General features: G+C 50.0%; 1 protein-coding gene across 3 annotated transcripts in view; it reads left to right on the top strand.

Annotated features, from left to right (window-relative positions):
* AGPAT4 (1-acylglycerol-3-phosphate O-acyltransferase 4) overlaps window positions 1–23,541 on the top strand; it is a 139,625-nt gene that overhangs the window by 102,465 nt on the left and 13,619 nt on the right. For all 3 annotated transcript variants that reach the window (XM_053592214.1, XM_053592212.1, XM_053592211.1), the window contains 3 exons: window positions 10,919–11,088; window positions 21,363–21,524; window positions 21,898–22,051. In XM_053592214.1, coding sequence (XP_053448189.1) covers window positions 10,919–11,088; window positions 21,363–21,524; window positions 21,898–22,051 — 486 coding nt within the window. The remainder of the gene's footprint in view (window positions 1–10,918; window positions 11,089–21,362; window positions 21,525–21,897; window positions 22,052–23,541) is intronic.

The raw sequence follows: 23,541 nt of genomic DNA, 5'->3' as shown, positions 1-23,541 counted from the left end.
TTTCCCTTTTCTCCTTCTGTGCTTATTTTTTCCTTCCCCTTTCTGCAAAGACTCGTCCCAATGCAAATTTAAGTCCCAGAAAGCCCCGCCGATGCGCTTCCTTCTCCTTCATGTTTCTGGGAGACTTTCAGGGGCAGGCTGGGGTTGTCTGGGGGCCAAGAGGCACCAGTTACACAGGCGCTGGGCCAGGCTGAGGGTCAACGCCAGGCGATTTCCGTAGCAATGACAACAACAAATGGGGCGTTATTCCTTTTCTCTGGTCCTTCTCCTGTCACCCACAGGGGACTGGTAGAGATGGCAGCACGGGTCTAGGTCCCCCGTGCGTACATACATGTATGCAGGAGATCTACAAAATTCTGTCATAGCAACACCGGGGGGAGTGAGTGATTAGGTAACTAGGTTCTGTACCCTGGCTATGTAGAGACACAAAACTGTCACACCAGCTGGGATGAAGCAAGGGTCTCACCTGTGGTTTGAACCCTTTGAGGAGGGCCTTGTCAGCCTGTGCTTTGAACACTGAAAGAATCATAGGAGAGCTGGGCATGACAGGAAGACATATTGGGAGACGAATGGCAGACCAATCCTGCTGAAGCTGTTCATTGCTCTGGAGGAAGGGTTTTGATATGTTTCCGCACATCTGATGCACAGTGTTGTAAAGTGTTATTTATGCAAAAGACACTAAAAGGACAATTAATTTGTTTTGTAATTTTTCTGTAATTACCAAACTAGAATCCTTTCAAAACTTGCATTATTAGGCACATCTGTTGTATCCAGATGTTCTTTAGAATGAATGTAGATAATCTCTCCTGAAGGCTTACTGAATCGGAGATTTCAAACACAAATCACAGGACTCGGCAGTGCCCATAACTCAGTGGGGAGGGCGCCGGCCACATACACCGAGGCTGGCAGGTCTGAACCCGGCCAGCTAAAATCAACAATGACGGCTGCAACAAAAAATAGCCAGGCGTTGTAGCAGGCACCTGTAGTCCCAGCTACTTGGGAGGCTGAGGCAAGAGAATTGCTTAAGCCCAAGAGTTTGAGTTTGCTGTGAGCTGTGGCCATGGCACTCTATGGAGGGTGACATAGTGAGACTCTGCCTCAAAAAACAAAACAAATTGTAGGACTTCAGAGAAAGAATCAATATTAGTGGTCATTCTGGTATATGTTTGAAGATTTCTTAGAGTTCAAAATATAGAATCTTGTATAAACAAGACATTTTCCCTTAACAAGCTATGTAATCATTTGAAAAAACATTTAGGTTCTAGATCAGTTTCCCTGTCAATGTTCAACTACTATTAATGTAAAGGGAAAAAAATCCAGAATGCATAAAATGTTCCAAGCACTCTCCTAGGCCCTTTGCATGTATTAAACCTTGTAACAACCATTACAGACAAGGAAACAGGTACAAAAAAGTTAAATAACTTGCTTGTCCAAGGCCTCACAACTAGCAGGTTAGGTGGTAGGGCCAGGATGCAAACCTAGAGGGTGCAAATTATATATCTAAATTCAGATTTAATCCTGCCTTACCTTTCTTACTCTTGATGGCTGTGAAACAATAGATTTCTCAATAGCAGCACTATTGACATTTTGTGCGAGATCTTTCATTCTTTGTTGTGGGGGACTGTTCTGAGTATTATAGGATGTTTAGCAGCAACCTGGCCCTACTCCCTCACACCAGCGGCAACCACCTCCCCACCTTGTGATGGTGAAAGGAGTCTCCAGACATTACCAGATGTCTCTGAAGAGTAGGGGGAATTAGCGGGGGTGCTGCACAAAATCACTCTCCGCTGAGAACCACTTGCCAAAACATGAAAAATTAGTTGAAGATTATTTTTGGGTCTGAGCAAGCAGTATAATTTAGAGGGTTTTATTATATTTAGGAAAGACTCTAAATATCTTGTACTTATCTACTTTTAATATTGAGAGTAAGAAACCCAACACTCTTCAATAAGCATGTTAGTAAGTAGACAATAAAAAATGCATTCCAGTTATTTATTATGGAAGAGTTGCAGGAAATATTTTAAATATAAAACAAAAGAAGAGTGAGAAGAACAAAATATAGAAGGAGGAGGAGGAGTTGGGGGACATAGAAATAGGAAATGTGTAATGCCAAGAAGAGAAAGCACCAGACTAGAGCCAACAAGTTGCTTGGCCTAGAGTTTGGGTCAACCCTACTCAGCGTTTGACGTTTCTGCTGAGGATAAGCCAAGACCACATTTCAGTCAAGTAACAGTGAACATTGATTGATGGTAACATTTTCTCTAGAGCCTACGTAAGTAATTTTGTTCCCAGACATGCCCTCTGTGGGTGACCTCCCTGTCCAGCTCCTGACCTTTCTTGACATTGCTTTTAACACTGATGAAGGGTCAGCAGTCAGAGAGCAAAGTCTGAATTATTCATTCCCACCGCTGTCTTCCTTCCTCCTAGACATGCCAGCACTCTGAGGGATGGACCCAGATCGTGTAAGAACAATGCCACGATCTTTCTGTTTGGGGATTATGGCATCACTAAAGCTCATTAAGCTGAGCAAGTCCTATAATCCTGGCATCTCTAAGGATTTGTGACTGTCAGGCGAGGCAGTGTAGGGTCATGGAGCCCTGGGTGAGTGCGCTGCCCCTACAGGAGAGGGCGGTAGGGGGACAGCCATCACTACAGATGCTTTGGGGGAGAGTATGACTGGAGTGGACCTCAAGAAATCCCACTTTCAAGACTTGCCCTGATGCCTAGTGCTGGAGAGCTGGCCTGGCCAGCTGCACACCTGCTGAAGGGAGAGGTGTTGGGCTCTGAGCCTGTGTGATGTCCCTGAGGGTGTGGCAAGGCTCCCTAAGTGCCTAGTACCCTGTGTGTGAGGCAGAGGGTGGCTTCCCGGAGTTCTTTCCTCCTCAGAGCGATGGAAGGTGACCAAGGCAGGGCTCTGGGCTCCCTGTGTGTCTCTATCCACTGAGGTTTTTCAATTCTGCCCTCACCACAGATGCAGAAGTGCACGGGGAGAGCTATTGCATGAGGTGCACTCTAGGGAACATGTGGGGCCTCACAGGTGACCAGGTACTGGGCATGCTGCTAAGTCAGTGGTTGCGAAATCACTCTAATTCTAGATGGCTTCAAAGCTTGCCAGGACTGTGAATTCATTGCTGGACCCGCCACATAACAAATGTTGGCATGAGAGGTGTTTATAATCCAGTTTGCGTCCTTGTCCCACTGCTGTCCTGCAGCGCTTGTGTCCTCTGAGTAGTTTTTTTTCCCTCTTTGTTTTGGAAGTTTGCCACCGACCCAGAAAGGGAATGCTAGACCCTCCCCCTGAACAGAGTGGCCAGTTTCTTTTCTTGAGTTATCCTTCAGTTTGGTTTGGGGTTAATTGGGAAATGTGCTTCAAATTTGGAATAATATTTCTGGTGTGGTTAAATTTAATTGCATTATAATATTTTGGAGAAAAGAAGACTATATTTGATTGTGTATTTAATGTTTATATCCCCAAGAGAGTCCCAACAAATAGTACTCTTCTCAGTTGTTTTTCTGAATAATTTGAGAAATGAAGCAAAGGCATGGAACATGGCAGCCAGAATATTTCCTCTGCTGCGGGCAGAGTCTTCACCTGAGATTATAGCTTTTTGAGCAAGCCACGTGGGCCTCCTAACAAAGTTCTACCCACCAGCCCCACGCAGCTGCCCAAAGTCAAGGAGAGCAGTCCCTTGGCCAGTTGGATTCATAAGGTTGGTGTTTGGCTCTTTTCTGGGTGGAAGTGAGAAGGGTGCAGAGATGGCTTTGGGTGAGGAAAGGGTGTTGGAGATGGTGAAGGGTCGTCGGATGAGAGGCCGGCAGGGCATCAGGGTGATGGGGCAAGCACGTGACCAGAGACAGGTGATGACACTTTCAGAGCTTCAGTTTCTTCATTTGTATGCAGGACTCCTAATCCTGACAGGTGACGATGTGGCTAGATAAGTGAGTTCTGGCATGTGGCAAGCCCAGCCCGCCACCTGGCTGCTCTGTGTGTGTGTCAGATGTTGGTTCAGCCCCTCCTTGTTCCTTAACCACCCCGCCCCTTACCTGCTCCACCATTGCACAGGTGCCCTTTCCTCAGGCACCTCCCATTGTGCTGAGCTGTGTGACCTCACTGTCCAGGGCACCCTGTGCTAGCACTGGCCACACTCCCTTTAGGCTTCATCATAAGAGCCACATGTAAGGCCTGGGAGGTCCACAGATAGAAACGCCTCCTCGTCTTGGCCTTGGTCTTCCCAGATGCCCAGCTGTCGGGTTCAGAACATAGTTGTGGGGCCACTCGCCAGCTTTGTAGCTTGATTACGTAAAGCTCAGGTAAACCTTGCTGGAGCTTTTTCTCAGGGACTTTTTTTGAGACAGATTCTCACTCTGTCAGCCTGGGTAAAGTGCCATGATGTCACAGTTCAAAGCAACCTCCAACTCTTGGGCTCAAGAGATCCTCTTGCCTCAGCCTCCAGAGTAGCTGGGACTATAGGCACCCACCACAATGCCCAGATCGTTTTTCTACTTTTAGTAGAGATGGGGTCTTCTTGTTGCTGTGGCTGGTCTTGAACTCTTGAGCTCAGGCAATCCGCCTGCCTTGGCTTCCCAAAGTGATTATAGGCGTGAGCCATGGGACCTGGCCTCTCAGAGACCTTTTAAAGATTGGGATATAATTGAAGCATGGAGTTATTATGTAAAACTTGTTACAATGCTAAGAAACACATGTTATGCGTACACACGAGTCCAGCAGGGTCAGCGACTCTGTCCTGCACTGCCAGGTGCTTGGGGTGGCAGCCTCCAGCTTAGCAATTCTGTTCTCAGAATCTGCACGACCTTAGGAAAGCCTTTTCTCTTCCATTTGTCACTTACGAAATGCAGAATGAGGCCCCTCTCGCCAGGTGGCTCTCAGGGTGACAGGCAATGACCTGCAGGGAGCCCCACCTGGCCAGTACCAGCTGTGGGCCCCTGAGGTGCTGTTGTCCAGTCACCCCTAAGCCACCTTCCTCCAGCCTCATCAGAGCTTGTGGCTGCTGCAGAGTTGATAAGAACTTGAATCACCAGATTTAACAAATAAAAATTCAGGACACCCAGACAAATTTAAACTTCAAATAAATAACAAAGAATTTTTTAGTATAGATTCCAAGTATTGCTTGGTTCATAATTTAGTAGGGATGTGCTAATGCTAAAAAAAAAAAAAAAATGGTGGTTTATCTAAATTCTTTTTTTAACCTTTAAAATATTTTATTTTATTATTATTTTTTAATTAAAGCATAGCTGTGTACATTAATGCAATCATGGGGTACCATGCGCTGGTTTTATATACAATTTGAAATATTTTCAGCACACTGGTTAACATAGCCTTCCTGGCATTTTCTTAGTTATTGTGTTAAGACAATTATATTCTACATTTAGTAAGTTTCACATGTGCCCTTATAAGATGCACTGTAGGTATGATCCCACCAATTACCCTCCCTCTGCCCATCCTCCTGAATTTACTTTCTCTAAATTCAAATTTAACTGCCTACCTTGTATTTTACTCAGCAGCCCTAATAGGGACAGGATAGTACCTTGTTGAAAACACTGATAAGTTTCACTTGAAACTAGTGATGTGCGGATAGGACCTCAGAAAGATCTGGTGACTTCACAGAGTAAGTCTGAAAGAAGGATACGCAACTTAATTATCCTGGGTAATTAAAATTGTTCTCCTGAACAAATTGATCCTGTGTTACAAAGACACAAACTCAACATCCTTGGGGCCTCCTAGGCTGAGCTAAGGAAGCAATGTTTTATGTGAAATAACCTTTTTTTTTTTTTAATAAGGCAATTCCAGAATATCTCCCTTTTACAGTCTGTCCACAAAAATTATTGTGGCAATTGTGTATATTTTAGCATCCTACTTCGTTATCCTTTTCAAATTATAATATATGTATAGCATTTCATTGTATATCGTATGTGTATTAAAACTGCACTTTAATATAGTCACATTTCTCTCCGTGAGTGATGAATTTGAATTGTGAAAACAAGCCTAATTATACAGAGAGTGCCAAAAAAAGTATACACATTTTAAGAAAGGAAAAAATGGTATTAAATTTGTAATTCTCAAGTTTCATTTGACTTCTTGCTATTTTAAGAGATGTACAATGTGACTTGTATTCATCTTTTATTATTGGTATATTGAGTATTACAATTTTAATACCCTTTTTTCTTTCTTAAAATGTGTGTACATTTTTCCGGTACCCTCTGTATTTCAGGGAGGGGGAAGGTGCAGGAGGACATTGAACAGATGGAAATTGGGAGCTGGTATTTATCTTAACGTAGATTTAAAAGTATACTTTAAACATATTAGTAATTTCTTAATGTTGCTTTTTAAATAGAAATAATTTTAAATAGGCTTTAGGCCTACACCATCCTCCACTGCCTTTTGCTGTGATTTGGACCTTGGTGAATTTTCTCTTAGCTAAATGACTCACACCATCACCCAGGTGGTTGAACTATAAGCCTTTGTTGAGCTCACCAAGTACAAAACCTGCCCTGGGTGCTGTGGCCACAAGAACAAAATGAACAAGAAGACCCTCGCCTTAAGGAGTGTACACTCTGTGGTAGAAGAAAAACAGAACAAAACAAAAAGTGCCTAACTTTTGGGGGGAAGAGGGTGAGGGCGAGCGGGAGGAGGCCGGGAGGGGCGGACTGCCCAGCACCACTGCCGCTCACCCCTCTTTGCTCCTGGTACCTCCTTTGCTCTTTTCCGTCATCTCTGCTGCTCATCACAGTCCTTCCTTTCTTTAACAGGTGAAACTGAAAGTCAGTGAGGTTAATGAGCTGGTGTCACAAAGGTGGTAGATGATGGAATTCAAATTCAGGTCTGACTTCAAAGTTGACGCTGTGTCCCTGGTTGGGGATTTAAGAGAACTTGTTTCTGATGGAGGTGAGGGGTGGGCCTGGGTTCTTATTTGAGCTGAACTTGGAAGACAGAGTTGGCCATCCTGTATGAAGGAAGGACTTTTTGGGCCGAGAGAACAGCTTAAACAAGAGGCCAAAGCTTGGATAGGTACAGAGAATTCCAGGTTGTTCCGGGAAAGCATGTGGTTCCACTGGACTTTCTCTTAGGGTAAGTGGTGGAAGGATCCAGAGAAAGGAGAGGTGGCTGAGGAACTGCCCGGATGGCCTGAGCTGAGGAATTGGAGACCAGGCTGAGCAAGGACGAGTCCCCATCTTTACTAAAAATAGAACTAGCCAGGGACTGGCTAAGCAGCCCCCACTTTGTCTGCTTGATGAGCCAATGAAGGTGTTCAGTGGTGTGAAGGTGGGGGCAAAGCCCAGGGTCCAGTGGTGGGCGGGGACTTGGGAGGCAAGAGACCAGACAGAAGCCATCAAGGGACAGTGAGGCAACAAGAACAGAAGCACAGCCAGGGGCAGGGCTAGGGAAGGGCCTGGCCATGGACGGCTCATGACTTGGCTATGGGTAGAGAAGCCCCAGGAGACAGCAGGGGCCTGGCAGGGTCTCCCACAGGCCGGCTGTCCTGCGATAAGCAACCACATCCCAGAGTCTGAGCCTGATTTTGTATGCTGAGAAATTTGATATATTCCCATTTTAATCCAATTCCAGTAGCTCCTATTAAGCATGAGCACCTTTGTGAGTCCTGGGGAGAGGGAGAGCCCCAAAGTCACTCCACTAAGGGGCGGGGGGGGAGGAGAACAGCATAAAGATTCTCCGCAGTCACAGCATCTAGATTTAAATTAGCCCAAGGCTATGGGGACAGGCCTTGCGTGCCCCGTGCAGTGTGAGTGCCCATAGCACTGGGCAGAGCCATTTCCCTCATACCCTGCCAGGGACAAGTGCCACGTGGCAGTGGCAGCTCTCGAGGGCTGGGATGAGCGGAGGCTGGGGGAGTGCTGAGCTTGGGCTGCTCAGACCTACAGACCTCTGTAGACAGTTTTTCCCTCATGGTTCCCCAGGAACTCTTACCACTGCAGATACGCTGTGCATCGTTCACCTGCTGTGGACACATCTGTGTTTGCCACGTGACAGAATGAGATTGTTTTCCATCCCCCCAACCCCCGACAAATTTCCTCTGCCTTAAGGGCAATGTTACCCCCAGATAAATTCTGGATACTTTCCAAGAACAATGAAATTTGACAGTGATGAGGAGCCAAGATGTCATCCAAAACACCAGCCTGGGGAGACCTGGTAACCCCAGGACACCAGAACGAGGCCCTACATCACAGCATGCGTCCCCACGCTGCGTTCCACCCTTTTCTCAGACCTCCGGCTTCTTGCCTCAGCATCGCTGGATGGTCTGGGCAAGCAACTGGGGAAAGAAGGAGCTTGGGGCCAGATGCAGTGGCTCACGCCTGTAACCCTAGCACTCTGGGAGGCCAAGGCAGGTGGATTGCTTGAGCTCAGGAGTTCGAGGCCAGCCTGAGCAAGAGAGACCCCATCTCTACTAAAAATAGAAAAAATAGCCAGGTGTTGTAGCAGGTGCCTGTAGTCCCAGCTACTCAGGAGGCTGAGGCAGGAGGATTGCATGAGCCGAAGAGTTGGGGATTGCCATGAGCTGTGACAAGTGGTACTCTACCCAGGGTGACAGAGTGAAACTTTGTCTCAACCAAAAAAAAAAAAAAAAGATACTTGGGAGATTCTGAGATGTGGATTAGAATGTTGCAAGTAACAACAGGACTTTCAGTTTGGTATCTCAGGAAGAAAGTGCTGAGATCTGGTTGTGGCAAAAATGCATATATTAGTGAATTAACTAGAAAATAAAACACCAGCAAGTGCCCCAGTGACACAGAGCACACTGGTGTCAGTAAGTTGGGCAGCCTCGATGTCCGTGTGGCCTGAGTTTCAGAGATGGTCTCAGGAAGGTGTGGACATGCACCGAGCTCGCTGGAGGGGACAGTGTGGGGACCAGGAGGAGGTACTAAGCTCCACACATGGGGCGGGGCAGGGACGGTGCTGCGGCACGGAGGGGCTGCTTGGAGCCACAGGAGCACCTGAGGACAATGGCACCAGACCCGCAGCAGCCTGTCTGGACCCAGAGATCCCAGACTCTGTTGAGGTCAGAACATCAGAGATGCGTTCAGCGATCTAACTCTGTTCCCTTTTTCTGCACCTCCGTGTTCCCCTCAGGCCAGCCCTTCCTCCCGTGTGTGCAATTCAACTCCTCTCACATGCAAAAGCAGAGAACCTTTGTGTTTCCTGAGCTCTGACTCTGTTTCCATTGCCCAGACCGAGAGGTGGGCACCCTGCAATTGAAGGGTGTTAGGTAGGTGCAAAGGCATCCTTGGCCTGTCTCTTCCGACCCTCACATTGTTACGGGAAGGGGCAATGTCACGTTCGCATGTGGAAACTTCCTAACTTTGTTTTTGTATTTTGGAGCCTTTTGAGGATGAGAAGTTTAATTTTTAACCTAAATTACTATCAGTTACAAGTTAAATTATAAAAGGTTATAAATATATAACTAGGTACATGATATTACATAACATGGAATCACATATGTATCACATAACTGCTAAAACCAGGGAAAGTCGTGATAAAGAGGCCATTCTCCTTAGTTGCACCACAGCCAGCTCTATACACGTGGGAGATTCTGGCCCTTGGCATGTGTTTGAACAATGAACTCTACTCCTCAGGGCTTCTGTCAGCTGGTTTGGGGGTTCTTTTCTGCCTCCCTGTTTCAGCAGAATTCTTGGCACTCTGCCAGCCTGGGCGGCAGACTGGAGGGGAGCTGGGACCCTCTGTCTGCCTGGTCCATGGGAAGAGCTTGTCCAGAAGTTCGAAGTGTGGTATGTGTGGGACAGGCATGGGGTGAGGGGGAGCCCTGCTGCGTGTGTACCCCACTAGCCAGGGATAAAAAGGGGGCACACCTTTTACAGAAGACCCACACACAACCCACCCACCTGTCCAACATTGTCACTCCAAAAATTCTACAGGCGTGTGGCTCATGCCTGTCTGTGATCCGAGCACTCTGGGAGGCCAGGTGGGTGGATTGCCTGAGCTCAGGAATGGAGACCAACCTGAGCAAGAGCGAGATCCTATCTCTAAAAAAAAAAAACTAGCTGGGTGTTGTGGCAGGCACCTGTAGTCCCAGCTACTTGGGAGGCTGAGGCAAGAGGATCACTTGAGCCCAGGAGTTTGAGGTTGCTGTGAGCTGTGACACCACAGCACTTTACCAAGGGTGACAAAGTGAGACTCTGTCTCAGAATAAACAAACGATTTAATTTCAGAGTGCTGTGGAGTCACCAGCCTTCAACTCTTTTTGTGGATAATTTCCACCTATAGGCTTTCCCTGAGGCTTCAGACTGGGAACTGGTCACCTGGATTAGAGGCTTTAGTGAAGAGTAAACTCAACTTGGTCATTATTGCCTGAGAAAAGAACTTGTATATTCTCTCAAGCTCTTGCAAGGAATAGTTCAATTGTTTTCTGTAGGCCCACCTTGGGTGCCAGTCTCCCCTTGCCCTTGAGACACTGGAAGGCAGCTGAAGGAAGTTCTTCATTCCTGTTGCCCACAAGTGTCCTGAATGGGAGAGGAAATGGGGACTTAGTGTTCTCCGGTGGAGTTTGTAAGTTCCCCAGTTAGTCATTCCCCAGGACATTAAGCCTTCTGCCTGGCGTCTCACGCTGCCTTTCAGAGCTCAGTAGACTCTTGATGGATTCAGGCTTTCTGATTTATTTTCCCTCAAGGTACTTAATCAAGAAATGTAAGTCATTTACCTTTCAAAGCGCCCTCTTCTCCTTCCCTGGAGGATGCTGTGGAGTCTTTCCCATTTCTCTTCTGCTTCTAAACTCTTTGAAGGGCTGGAGTCTACACTGAAATGATCCAGAACTTTGCCCCTAGTTTGCTTTCTCCCCCAGCCTGGTGGGCAGAGCTCTGCTTCCGGTGTGCCCCAGAGGATGGAGGACTCGTGACATAAATGTGTCTGTTGTGGTTTTTTTTCCAGAGCTGGTGATGTTGCTGGAGTGGTGGTCGGGCACAGAGTGCACCATCTTCAGTGACCCACAGGCCTACACCAAGTATGGGAAGGAAAACGCCATCGTGGTTCTGAACCACAAGTTTGAAATCGACTTTCTCTGTGGCTGGAGCATGGCTGAGCGCTTTGGGCTCCTAGGGGTAAGTCGGAAATGCGTTTGCACACCCGCCTCATACATTTCACTGCCTCTTTGGTCTTGGTCGTTCAGAATTTATAGAAGAATCAGCAGAGTTTCTGCTTGGGGAAAAGCTTTTAACAAACTGCTTTTTATTCTTGCCTGGAGTCAGGATTAGCATCTTAGGATAAAATAAGAGGTTCTCAATGGTTACAGCCCACCAGGCATTTTACATACTATTGGTTCATTTCTTTCTTTCTTTTTTTCTTTTTTTGTAGAGACAGAGTCTCACTTTATGGCCTTCGGTAGAGTGCCGTTGCCTCACACAGCTCACAGCAACCTCCAACTCCTGGCATACTATTGGTTCATTTAACTCTTACAGAAACATTATGCACTGGGTGATACGCCACTGTTCAGGGTCATGTGGCTGTAATTAGATTTGGATTTGATTTTTTTTTTTTTTTTTTGTCCACTTTGACTCCAAATCATGTTCTTAATTACCAGGCTCCTCTGCTTCCCCCACTAATAAGCAGAGATCACCTCTGATTGTGATCATCATAGGCATTGAATCCCAAAGGCAGAAAGTTTAAACTTCAATTTGGAATTATTATGAAATTCTGTTTCTCTCCAGCTGTTTTCACGACTTCTTGCGTGTAGCCTGTGTGCCTTTGGAACTGGGTCTCTTCAGTTGACTTATACCTCCTTTAGCACAGCGATGTTACTGGACAAGGAAGGCTGGCCACCTGGCGCTACCCAGCCAATACACAGAGACGGGGGATGGGTCCACCAAGCTTTATTGTCAGAAGGCCAGCGGTTCTGGAGAACAGTGATAAGACTCTTCTGCCTTAGTTACATTCTAATAATTTTTAAAATAGGATACAAGGAAACAAACCTGGAAAATTTAACTATATCTGAAAGAATCATCAAAGCAAACAACATAAAGTAGCCTTTACTCCAACAATGTAACAGTGTTTAAACATCATAATGGTTTACCTTTACCCTAACAATATAACAATACTTACTGCGTAGGGGTTCCTATGGTTGGGGGTCAGCACAACATGAGGAACTGTATTAAAGAGTCGTGGCATTAGGAAGGTTGAGAACCACTGCTTTTGAGATAAACATCCTTACGGTCATGGCGAAACCTTACCTAGATAACCATGGAAGGTGTGTGGGGAAAGAATATGGTCTGAGCAGACTGGGTCAGTGGCACTGATTGAGCTCAGCTTCTCAGACTCCATCTTGTAGACATTTTTCTGGCTTCAGCAAGGTGTGCGCTGGTCGACCTTTCTGAACAGAGGTATCCACGGCATACAGGTGTCCCAGTGGACAGTGTCCCAGTGTGTACTGGTATCCACGGCATACAGGTGTCCCAGTGTGTACTGTTCACACCAGAACTTGGAGATCAGGTTTTACATCTGGGATCAAGGTTTGTGTAACAAGTGATTTTTCTAGCCAGTGCAGACAAAATCACAGTCCTTAGAATACAGAGGATTGGAAACGGGCTATGAGACCATGGAGGACAGCTGGGAATAGAAGACCTCGCGGTCTGATTCCTTAGGGGAGCTGAGGCTCGCCTGCCAACAGCTTCTCCTTTCGTTTTCTTATATATTTGTCCGGGGCTAACTTGTGTGTGTTCAAATACATTTTCAGGGACAGAAGAAAAAATTCTAATACCTTCCTCTCTCTGCTTTAGGCACCCAGGGGAGACATCTTGGTCATAGTTTTGTGGTTTTATTTTCTCTGCGGTGCGATCACTCCTTAGAATACCATAGTCCTGGTAACCCTGTCGTGGCTCCCAGTGGTAATGACCGGGTCCTCCCTCGGAACAGGTGGAAGGGTGTGCCGAGCCTGTACGTCTTGGCAGCAGCAACACTGGTCTTTCCGCCTCGTCACTCACTTCCTGACACGCTGCGTCCCCTGGGACACCCCTGGGGGTTGGGGCAGCTGACGATCTTCCAGGAGTTCCTGCGGTGGAGCAGAAGCTGTTGGACTGGGAGGCTCCTTCAAATCCCTACTCCCCCCTCCCACTCCCAATCAGGACTGTATGGCCAGTACTGGGTCCCTATGTGGTTGGCCTTTTTTATACCATTTCTAAACCTTATGCCATTACCATTCATATTTTATAAACTCTCAGAACCTCCACTTGGTTAAGTAATTTGCCTAAGTCTGATTTCAAGGCTTCTTCCCCCAAAAGGTGCTGGACGGATAAGCTGTTGCAGCCCCAGGGACCACAGACCTGCTCCAGAGACCCAGCAGGGGTCCGACTACTGTGGGGACCAGGCCTCCTCCTGCAGGCCAAGGCCATCTACACCCTCGTGGAGTCAGGGGCAAGCTAACAAAGTAGGACATGAACAGAGGAGCTCCGAGAGGCACCCAGACAGCCCAGGTGGGCAGTCACAGGGAGGCACAAATAGGCTGGAAAAGGTGAACCTGCAATGCTGTTCCCAGACCAAGGGGTCTGTCCGCCTGTCACCCGAGTCAGTCAAGGAGAAGTGGAGAAGAGATGAACAGTTTCTCTTTTATTTGCAGAAAAGGCAGCGATTCTGGATAGCAGCAGGGATATCTCCCCAAGGGACTGCTCTGCCCCCTCTTTCCCTCTGTTACTTTTTATTCTCACAGTAAAAGGAAACATCGGTAGTGTCATTACTCATGTCAAACAGATTGCCCCTCACAGGTTACAAAGTTACACAGTATTTTCCTCTCTTAAAGTGGTTATATCTTCAAAGCATTTTACTCTAGACTGAATTTATAGTTAGGCAGCACTTCACGGGGGTCACAGAGCACCCTGGGTCCTTGACTGGTACCATGGAGTCCAGTCCCCCAACTTGTCTATGACAGTGGCCTTGAAGTGAATGAACTATCTCCAGATGTCCCACATGGGCCCTTGTTTAGGGCCTGACCAGCAGTGTCCAGCAGGAAATGGCCGTTCAGGAGAACAGTGGCCGGTAACATGCTCTGAGAAGCAGCAGCCCGTGACGAGGGGAGCCAGGCCCGGAGACAGGGAGAGGCTTTCACGGAGCAGTAGCCCAGCACCAGGCTTTGGAATCTGTGTCACTTGACATCTCTGAGTTCAGAGTAAGGAGCCTAGGAGCAGAGTTAGTCATCAGACGCTGGCACTGCCTACGGCTTGGGGACTTCTCATCTCTGCCTTGATTTTGTAAATGGACACAACACAGTCCTTTATTTCCAAGAAAACTAAATAACCAGTGCAATGGGCGAAGGAGTGTGGGCATTGCCATTGGTTTTGGAGATTTTCTGGGTGTTTGGGAGTCTTAGGAGACCCTCACCTAGAGGTGATGGGAGTGGGGTTTGCAGGTCACGAAGCTAATAGGTCACCTCTCCTGGAAGATTGGGAGCCTTGCTCTGGGTTTTCTGGATTCTTGCTAAACTGGAAGGAGAGTCAGAAGCCGGTGATCTGCTTTCCCCTCTTTTCTAGACACCGGAGAAACAGCCAGTGTTGCTGTGCAAATTCTAATGAAGCAAAGAGCAGGGCCCATTCCAAGAGGGGACAGGAGAAGGGGAGTACAGAATCTGGGGGCACACTGGCCGGCTCAGGAGCAAAGTACCAGACTATGCCAACTGGCCTCCCTGTGTCTGGGGACAAGTCCTGACCTCCTCCAGAGAGTGGCCACCCAGGTGGGGCACATGCTGGTGGGTGAGACGCCTCTATCCAGGCCTGTTCATTTCTGCTACCCTTGACATGGGCTAAGAAATGGCATTTTGTTATATTAATTGTTCAGCAGCATCTTTTGTCTTCAATGACCTTCAAAAGAAAAAAGAAACTACCTTATTCATCTCCTCCTTTTCTTTTGTAAAAGCACATGATGTTGAGATCTTTCTGGAGTCTGAGGAATTTGCTTTGTAAAGACACAAGGAAAAAAGGAAGTTCGTGATGAGGCGTTTTTCATTTTCCATCCTCACCTATACAGCCTAGTGGAAATGAATTCAAATTCAAATCGAAGTCAATGATATGCAGAAATTCTTGAAGGTGGTTATTAGTGTTAAATTAGTGTTAAGGGAAAAGTGATAGATGTCTCTTTAAAAAAAAAAAAAAAGAGGCTTTTGATTTCTTCAAAACACTTAAGATCCTTTGTGGCCCGGGGTCATTCCAGTGACCACTGGGAGCTGGCACATTCTGCCATGGATCAGGGCCCCACAGCTTTGGTTGTGACTGTGGCCTAACACACTGACTCTTTCCCCCTCTGCAGCTGAGTGTGGTAAGTGGGCAGATGCGGGCCTCTGCCAGTAAGGTGCCAAAGACACAGGTGTGTGGGCACCGCCCAGTCACTGTCCTGAGGTCTTGGGTCCCCTTTGTCGTCTTGTGTCTGGCTGGGACCCCAACAGGCCGTATAGGATGGTGATGGTGAGTCCTCTGCAGCACCAGGCCCAGCAAGGACTCTGGGAACAGTAGCTACTATTGTCAGTGTTGGTGTGTGGGCAGGTCGTGGCCTGGAGGTTAATTCTCAGGCCAATTGGGGTATTTTTCTTCAATCCTTTAAAGAAGCTGTATGGACTACTTATCCAAGGCAGCTCCCTGAGTCCCACAATGCAATGGCTTAACCCAAAAAGCATGTCCACAATCAGCTCCCTTTACGTGGCCAGGAATCCAGGTGCAGGCTGGACAGTGTGTGCCCTGCCTCTAAGCTCTGCCATGGCTTGCTGCCAGGCCCCCCTCCCTCACCTCGGGGCCTCTCCACAGGGTTTCCCTGGGACTTGGCAGCTGCTACGCCCAGGGCGACTCACTGTGCGAGAGAGAGTGAGGGACACCCAAGATAGAAGCCACAGGGCTTTTGTAAACAGAACCCGGCAGTGATGTCCTATTGCGTCCCCATTGTGCTCTATCAGTAAGCATAGCCACACTCTAGAGAATGCCACTGAAGATTTGTCTAGAAAGGCCACAACCCCTTCCCCTTATAACATTCCCCCACATTGTAGGCTTCCTGTGTTTTGTCTTTGAACATCCAAAATTTAGCAATAAAGGAGATCCTTTGAAAGAGGAATCTACATCTTCTGTCCTCGGGCATCAAGGATGATTATTTTTCTCTCCACTTACTCCAGAATGATCCTCTGGTATGGGTGACAGGGCAGAGGCCAAACATGTGTAGGTGAAACCAAAAGATGATGGCTCGAAGTCCTGGAGATGTGGAGCTGAACTTGGCTCACTGCGTTTTCCAGCTATGTGACCTTGGGAAGGTTTTCTGGCTTTCCTGAACCTCTGTTAATTTCCATTAATGAGATAATGTATGTAAATACCAAGTTTGAGAGCCTAGCTCAAATAGATGGAAAAGAATTACCCATTTCCTGACCCTGATTAGCTCTCTGCCACCAACTATTTTTGTATCATGAAAAATAGGATAGGGTTGTGGAGCGTAAGGGAAAGTGAGTGTTGTTCTACAAGGGATCAGCCCAGCTGCCCTGCATAAGCCCCTGCAGCTAAACCCCCATGGGTTTCTTTCTTTCTTCTTTTTATTTTTTCTGAGACAGAGTCTCACTTTGTTGCCCTCTGTAGAGTGCTGTAACATCACAGCTCACAGCAACCTCCAACTCCTGGGCTTACGTGATTCTCTTGCCTCAGCCTCCAGAGCAGCTGGGACTACAGGCGCCCGCCACAACGCCCGGCTATTTTTTGTTGCAGTTTGGCCGGAGCCGGGTTTGAACCCCCCACCCTTAGTTTATGGGGCCGGCGCCCTCCTCACTGAGCCACAGGCGCTGCCCAACCCGCATGCCCAAGGCCTTACTCCCTTGTCTGTACCCCAGCCTCTTCACGCACACTTGCCTGTCAAGTGCTCTTTTGTTCCAGAGAAAGTAGGAATTTGTTTCCAGATGCGGAGTGTTTCTGCTGATACACTTGCAGCCATGGTGTGCACCCCCCCCCAAAGGCTGGGATCACCTAGGTGTGCAACACATGCCCTCTGCCCTCTGCCCCGCCAGCACCAGGCCCTGGCAGCAGCTCTGTCTGCCTTGCTCTGAAGGCACAGCCGTCACCGTCACACCACACTCTGCCTCCAACCACTCAGATCTGGCACCTTGTGGCTAAGGAACCCCAGAGAATGGTGGCAAACAGGGTCATCCAGCAAATTATTGGCCTAAGACAGGAATGGTCAGCTAGGGAAGTGCAGGTGTACCTCCTTGAGCTTGTGATAACTGAGTCCAGTCTTGGGAGCAGCAATGTAGTCCCACATCTGACATACAGCGTCTTCTTTTCTTTTCTTTTTTTTTTTTGAGACAGAGTCTCACTCTGTCACCCTTGGTAGAGTGCTGTGGCATCACAGCTCACAGCAACCTTAAACTCTTGGGCTCAAGAGATTTTCTTGCCTCAGCCTTCTGAGTAGCTGGAATAACAGACAGCTACTTTTTTCTATTTTTGGTAGAGATGGGGCCTCTCTCTTGCTGAGGCTGGTCTCGAACCCATGAGCTCAGGCAATCCACCCATCTCGGCCCTCCAGAGTACTGGTATTATAGGCATAAGCCACCAGATTCAGCCCAAGGTCTTCTTTTTCATTGAACAGGATCCTCTGGTGATGTCTTACGTCCAAATCTGATCACACTGGCCACCTGTGACCCCAGGAAGGCATAAAGCAATGTGCTGTGGGGCTTCCTGCCTTCTGCAGACAGTCCTGGGTGAAGGCTACAGCCTGTGGCATCTACGCTGCCCAGACTCTGTGTGGCCCTTCCTCATGCCCACCTGCTGTGCACTTGGGTCCTTTCTGGGGTCCCTCTGACCTCCTCTAACCCCTTCTGTGGTCATCCACCTGCACTTTGTGCAGCTAGCTGTCAGCAAACACCTACTGGCTACTTGGCACTTGGCACAAGGAACATGCCAAATCACCTCTGCCCTTGTAGCACCCTGCTCCCCACCTACCCCTGATGCCTCTGCTCTGCCTTCCATTCCAGGGAGACTGGGCTGGCCACTGAGAACTGCACCCAGGAGGGGGCCTGGGGGCCTGAGGGCCTGTGTCCAGGAAGGGCTTGGTGGCGGGAGCTCCTCTCTTCCGTTCCGTCCCGGCAGCCATGACCCTAAATCTGCTGTGGTCAATATCCTGGGGGTCAAAGCCTTCTTGTTGTTCCGAAATGCCTGTCCTTCCCCACTGCCCATCTGCACACCTGGCACATGGGTGAGAAGAGGAGGCAGGTGGCTCCACACGTTCTGTTCCACTTTGATAGAGAGGGATTCTTAGGGCTTTTGCTTCTCATTTGCCTTATGCGTGTCCACTGTGGTGGTGTCTCACTGAAGGCAGAGTTTATTTCACTTCAGGAGTCTCTTGATGTTTTTCGGGTGGTCTAAGGTCCGTGGTGTTTCCTCTCAGCATCAGGAAAGTTGGAAAGCAAGAGACAGGTGTGTGGCAGAGCAGGGCCGGGCCACGTCTGTGCCACTGCTGTGCAGGAACGAGCATCTCCCCCTTTCACACTTGTTCACACAGCACGTCCTCGGGCCCCGCCAGCTGGACGCACACCACAGACATGCTGCTCCCAGGACGACACGGAGTCCCCTCCAGGACAGCGCAGCTGCAGCAGCCTAAGTCTGACTTGTGCTTTTTATTGTAACTGGGGACTCTGCTTTCGGGCACCGTGGCCCATACGGTCCTTTCTTGCACACTCCTCTCGTGCGGCAGAGTGGGGATGTTCAAAGACAGAGACAGAACACAAGAATTGTCAACTTTCTGTTTCTTCCCACTGGATTTTATGTCCCTCAAAGCCACTGCCAGTGACATGCAATTCTGCACTGCCCTGGCAGACCAGGGTTCTTAAGCAACACCTTCTCATGGATACAAAAGTCTGTGTGTTCAGGACCCCAATCAGATGAACCCACGTGTCACATATCACAACAGAGGCTGAACCGTTGGCTGCCTGGCTAGTTATCCACAGAGCCTGGGCTGGACAGTGTAGCTGGTCTCTCTGGAACAGAAACATTTGGTGTGGTGTCTCCAGTCAAGTCAGGAAAACAGTCAGGTTTCAAGTGTGGACTTAGCCTGTTGTCAGCCGAAACCTCACCAGTTTCCAAAGTTGAGCTTAAGATAGCCCCATTTATATCTTTGGTAGAAATAAATGACCTTGGGTGAACCCAAATGACTAACTGGTGACCACGCTGGCAAACCTCCAAGAATGGTAGGACGCTTGCAAACGGTGCCAGGGCCGCCTGCTGCCTGTTGTGAGTCCCCAGGGAGTCCCGGGGAGGGGGCCGCACAGCACTGTGTGACTGGGCACCCTGCTGCTCTCAACCATCCTAAGCAACAGTGCAATTCACCTCTTGCCTTTAAACAGTGATCTAACAGTGATGGGAAGTACAGCTCCGAGGTTACCACCCTTGAGTCTAGATACCCACGTTGCTGCCAGAGTTGCCGCTTCTTTTAGCAGTGGGTCATCAAAGGCCGACCAGCAAGACCCACTCGGGTCCTGTGGGGTAGAGCCGCTCATAGGAAATGCACCTGAGATTGCTTCTCCCCAGCATCACTGGCTGCTCGGGACCCAGCCCCGGCGACACTACTCTAGAGCGCCCGGCCCCCCTCTCGGCTCAGAGTGGGCCATCTTCCCTTCCTCCCTCCTACTGCTGTGCATTTGTTTGGAATGAGCTCAGTTATTCCTGATTTTATGAAGTCATCTTAACCTACCAGGAACACACATTTAGGTTACTGGTGAAGATTTTTTTGTTTCGTTTGTTTTCATCTTAAAGACTATCATTAGGGAGGTCACAGAAACAGAGGCGGGTAGGAGGCATGGAGAATGCCCATTGCTGGCAGGAAGAAGGGGAGCGAGGGGACCTCGCATGGCCTGACACCCCGTGTGGACACAGGTCAGTGGGTTCTTGGTGGGGGGAGGGGGCCAGGCAGTTTGTTTTCATGCTTTTGAATGACCGGCACGTCCTCCTCAGCTGGAGCCTGAGAAATGAGGATAATTTCAGCAGCCGGGACAATCAGACCGTCCTTTTAGGGTTTTAACGTAACCCCACATAGAAAAGAGAAAGGGGGTTAATGGCAGCACGGGTAGCGGCCCAGGCGCAGCGCGTCCTCGGGCCCGCCAACCACAGACACGCTGCTCCGGTGATGACACAGAGTCACCTCCAGGACAGTGCGGCTGCAGCAGCCTAAGGCTCCACATTTCCAGGCTGTTGTCTCCCAAGTCGTGCCGCAAGGTCGGCAGCCAGGGTGGAGGCAGGAGGACAGGCCGGACCACTGGGCCACCCTTCACTTGTCTGGGAGCAAGCTCCTCCCCTGAGGCCTCACCACCCGTAACCTGGGAGACAGGGAGGACTTCTGTCACCCTTGGTCATCCCTGGGACCCAGAAGACTGTCCTCTGGCCCCGAGCGTATTGCCCTTGGAACCTGATGGAGAGTCTGTTAATGCGGGAAGAGCATAGCAGAGGCTGTCGGCCCGAGGCCTCCGTGCTCACCCAGTGACAGCCGGGGCCTCAGGCTTAGTCACCTGGGCAAGATTCTCAGCGTCCCCAGCTCTCAGCCACACAATGCGCGACTCTGGTCCACTCCGCGTCTGACCGTCTGTGCAGTGGGAGTACATATTCCTGGGGGTTTAGAATCACAGTTTACAGCAGTGCACGGCCTCAGAGCCCGCCACTGCTCCTGAGAGTTCTCACCATGAGGATTTGCCCCTGAGACCTCTGGGGCAGGGCTTTAGTTTTAGAGCTTAGGTTTTCTTGTTGGATTTGTGTGAAAAACAAAATCCATCAGAGGATGGAGATGCTATACTTGGACCCTGTGCTTTTTCTTGCCTGCATGGGGGAAGAAGTTTGTTGGTTTTAAGAGTTTTAACCGGCTGTTACCCATCTCAGTTCTGCACGACAGGGCGGGGTGTGGCTGGCTGGCTGCCTTCCCTGTGCCAAGCCTCGAAGTGGCTGTGGGATATGATGGCATCTCTGCCTGCCTGAGCTTCACTCCTGGCCCAACCTCATGCCACTGCTAACCTGAGAGCCCACAAGCCTCATGCTCCCCACTGTGAACAGGACTGCCATTTGCTGTGACAGCCTGGCTGAGGCTGGAAGGAAAGCCAGGGGAAAGATGGCGCAGGTCAGGGTCCCACACCTGCAAGGTGGGTGGACCCCTCCTGGCCTCCTCCCGGCCCCCTCTGGCCTCCTGTACCCACTGGCAGTTAAGACAGCCTTGGGCACTAGCTGACAGGTGGGGAGGGCTCCAGGGTCAACAGCTGTGACTTTACTGTGTTCTGGAACTGTCCCCTGAGGTCTTTGGAGTGAATGTTTACTCTCCTTTGTCCCAGATCTTCAACAGCCTGGGGAGGTGACTGATGTCTCTTTCACTGACATCTGGGCTCCTTCCTCTGTTTCAGGGCTCCAAAGTCCTGGCCAAGAAAGAGCTGGCATATGTCCCCATAATCGGCTGGATGTGGTACTTCACGGAAATGGTTTTCTGCACTCGGAAGTGGGAGCAAGATCGCAAGACAGTGGCCACCAGCCTGCTGCACCTCCGGGATTACCCTGAGAAGTATCTTGTACGTGGGTATCAGAGCAGCCGTGCTGCAACAGCTCCTACAGGGCTGTGTGTGACTAAGGAAACCTGTGTGCCTTCCATGGGGTGACAAGTGACTGTGGGTCATGGATGACCATGTGACCATGGGACTGGGTGTGTGCCTTCCATACATCATGTGTGACTGTGGGGTTGTGTGTGACCATAGGACTGGGTATGACAGAGGTCATGTGTGCCTTCCATGGGATGACACGTGACTGTGGGGTCGTGTGTGACTGTGTCACCTTGGGATTGGGTGTGATCCAGGGACTCTGTGTGTATCTTCCATGGAATGACGTGTAATTGTAGGGTTGTGTGTGGCTGTGGGTCATGTGTGACCGCTACCCTCTGCCCCTCAGTTCCTGATCCACTGCGAGGGCACCCGGTTCACGGAGAAGAAGCACCAGATCAGCATGCAGGTGGCCCAGGCCAAGGGGCTGCCCAGCCTCAAGCACCACCTGCTGCCCCGCACCAAGGGCTTCGTCATCACCGTGAGGAGTTTGAGAAATGTAGGTAAGGAAGACGGCCGAGTCCCCGTGGTGCCCACTGCAGCAAGGACAGCCGACCAGCTGCCCTCTGATGGGCAGAGCTTGTTCCCCAGCACTGCTGCCCAGCTGACCTGTGGCTAGGAACTGCGGTCTCTAAATCGGGTCTCTGAGGGGACTCCGAACCAGGGACAAGGGATGCACACACAGCTCGTGGGCGCCTGACTGGCCCTGCTCTTCTTGGGCAGCCAGGCCAACACTGCCCTCTGCTGTCAGCAGTGGCACTGCGGCCTGCAGACCAGGGAGGCCCACTGGGTTTGGGGGCGCATTTCTTGCCCCCTGCTTGCATGGCTGGCTGCAGATCATGAACTCTGACCTGTGGTCTGTCACAGCCCACCCTGGGTAGGAAGGACATGGCAGCGGAGACTTGCCACAGCCCCTGTGGTTCTTCTGTCTGTCCCCTTTAATCCTCTCATTTCACAGATACCTCCTCCCACACCCACACTGTCCTTGGCCCTGGCTCTGAAGGAGGTGTCCCTTCCCATGGGGCTGGATGGGCCTCGGCCAGCCGGGGGCAGTTCAGTGGCTGAACAGGTGCCTTCCCCACACCCTCCTGATGCCAGGCACATGAGGAAAGGCTGGCTGCATCCTGGAGGCAGTGCTGGGCATGGCCAGGCCATGCTCTGTCACTGGAACCAGGACAGAACCTGCCCTCCTGGCCCTGTCCTCAGGCCTCCTCACCTCCTCTGGAGCAAAGGGCAGGCCCCCAAACTCTATCAGGCCTGCCTGTGGGAATCAGTGGGGATGACGGTGGAGCTGTCTCTGCGGTGTGGCCACGTCCCCAGCCCTGCTGGCCTCCCAGGGGGACCTAGAGCAGCAAGGCAGATGGACGTGTACCTGTAACAAGTCCCCGAGTAGCCTGCTGCTTTCGGAGTCCCGCAGTGGTGCTTTTAGACCCCTGAGCCAGTGCCTCTGCCTGGTCCTTGCGCCCTGGCCCCACCCCACACCTGCCAACCCACACCCTGAAAGCAGCCTGCTCCTATCTGGGGGCTATAGGAGCCTAATCCAGGCTGGCCATGGCCCTGCCCTTCCCTTAGCCCAGTTGACTGTTTTCTTCTTCCCCAGATTCTTCCCTTTCCCTCACATCCCCCATGTTCCCAGAAGGCCCTCTGTGGCACGATGGTGTGTGCTCCACACACAGTCGGGGCCGCCTCCAGTCCTCGAGACCAGCCAGCCAGCTCCCACTGCCAGTCAGGGCAGGAAGTGGGGTCTCAGGAGTTGACTTGGACTTGGACTTACAGAACCAAGGGCCCCCAGGGAGGGCCCCCTCCAAGCTCCTGTCCTCTGCCTGTACCTCCCTCCTGTGCCTGTGTGGCAGAGAGGGGCACCATTTGTCTACAAGCCTCTGTGGCTCAGGAATTACCCTGTGGGCCTGCCTCCACTTGACCCAAACTAACCAGAGCCAAGGAGGACCCTGTAGCTCATCCCTGTCCACATCCCAGACACGAACTCCAGCAT

Source organism: Nycticebus coucang, chromosome 5, assembly GCF_027406575.1.
Source record: "Nycticebus coucang isolate mNycCou1 chromosome 5, mNycCou1.pri, whole genome shotgun sequence".
Classification (NCBI taxonomy): domain Eukaryota; kingdom Metazoa; phylum Chordata; class Mammalia; order Primates; family Lorisidae; genus Nycticebus; species Nycticebus coucang.
Note: the sequence above shows the minus strand (reverse complement) of the source record. Positions and strands in the feature narration are given on the sequence as shown.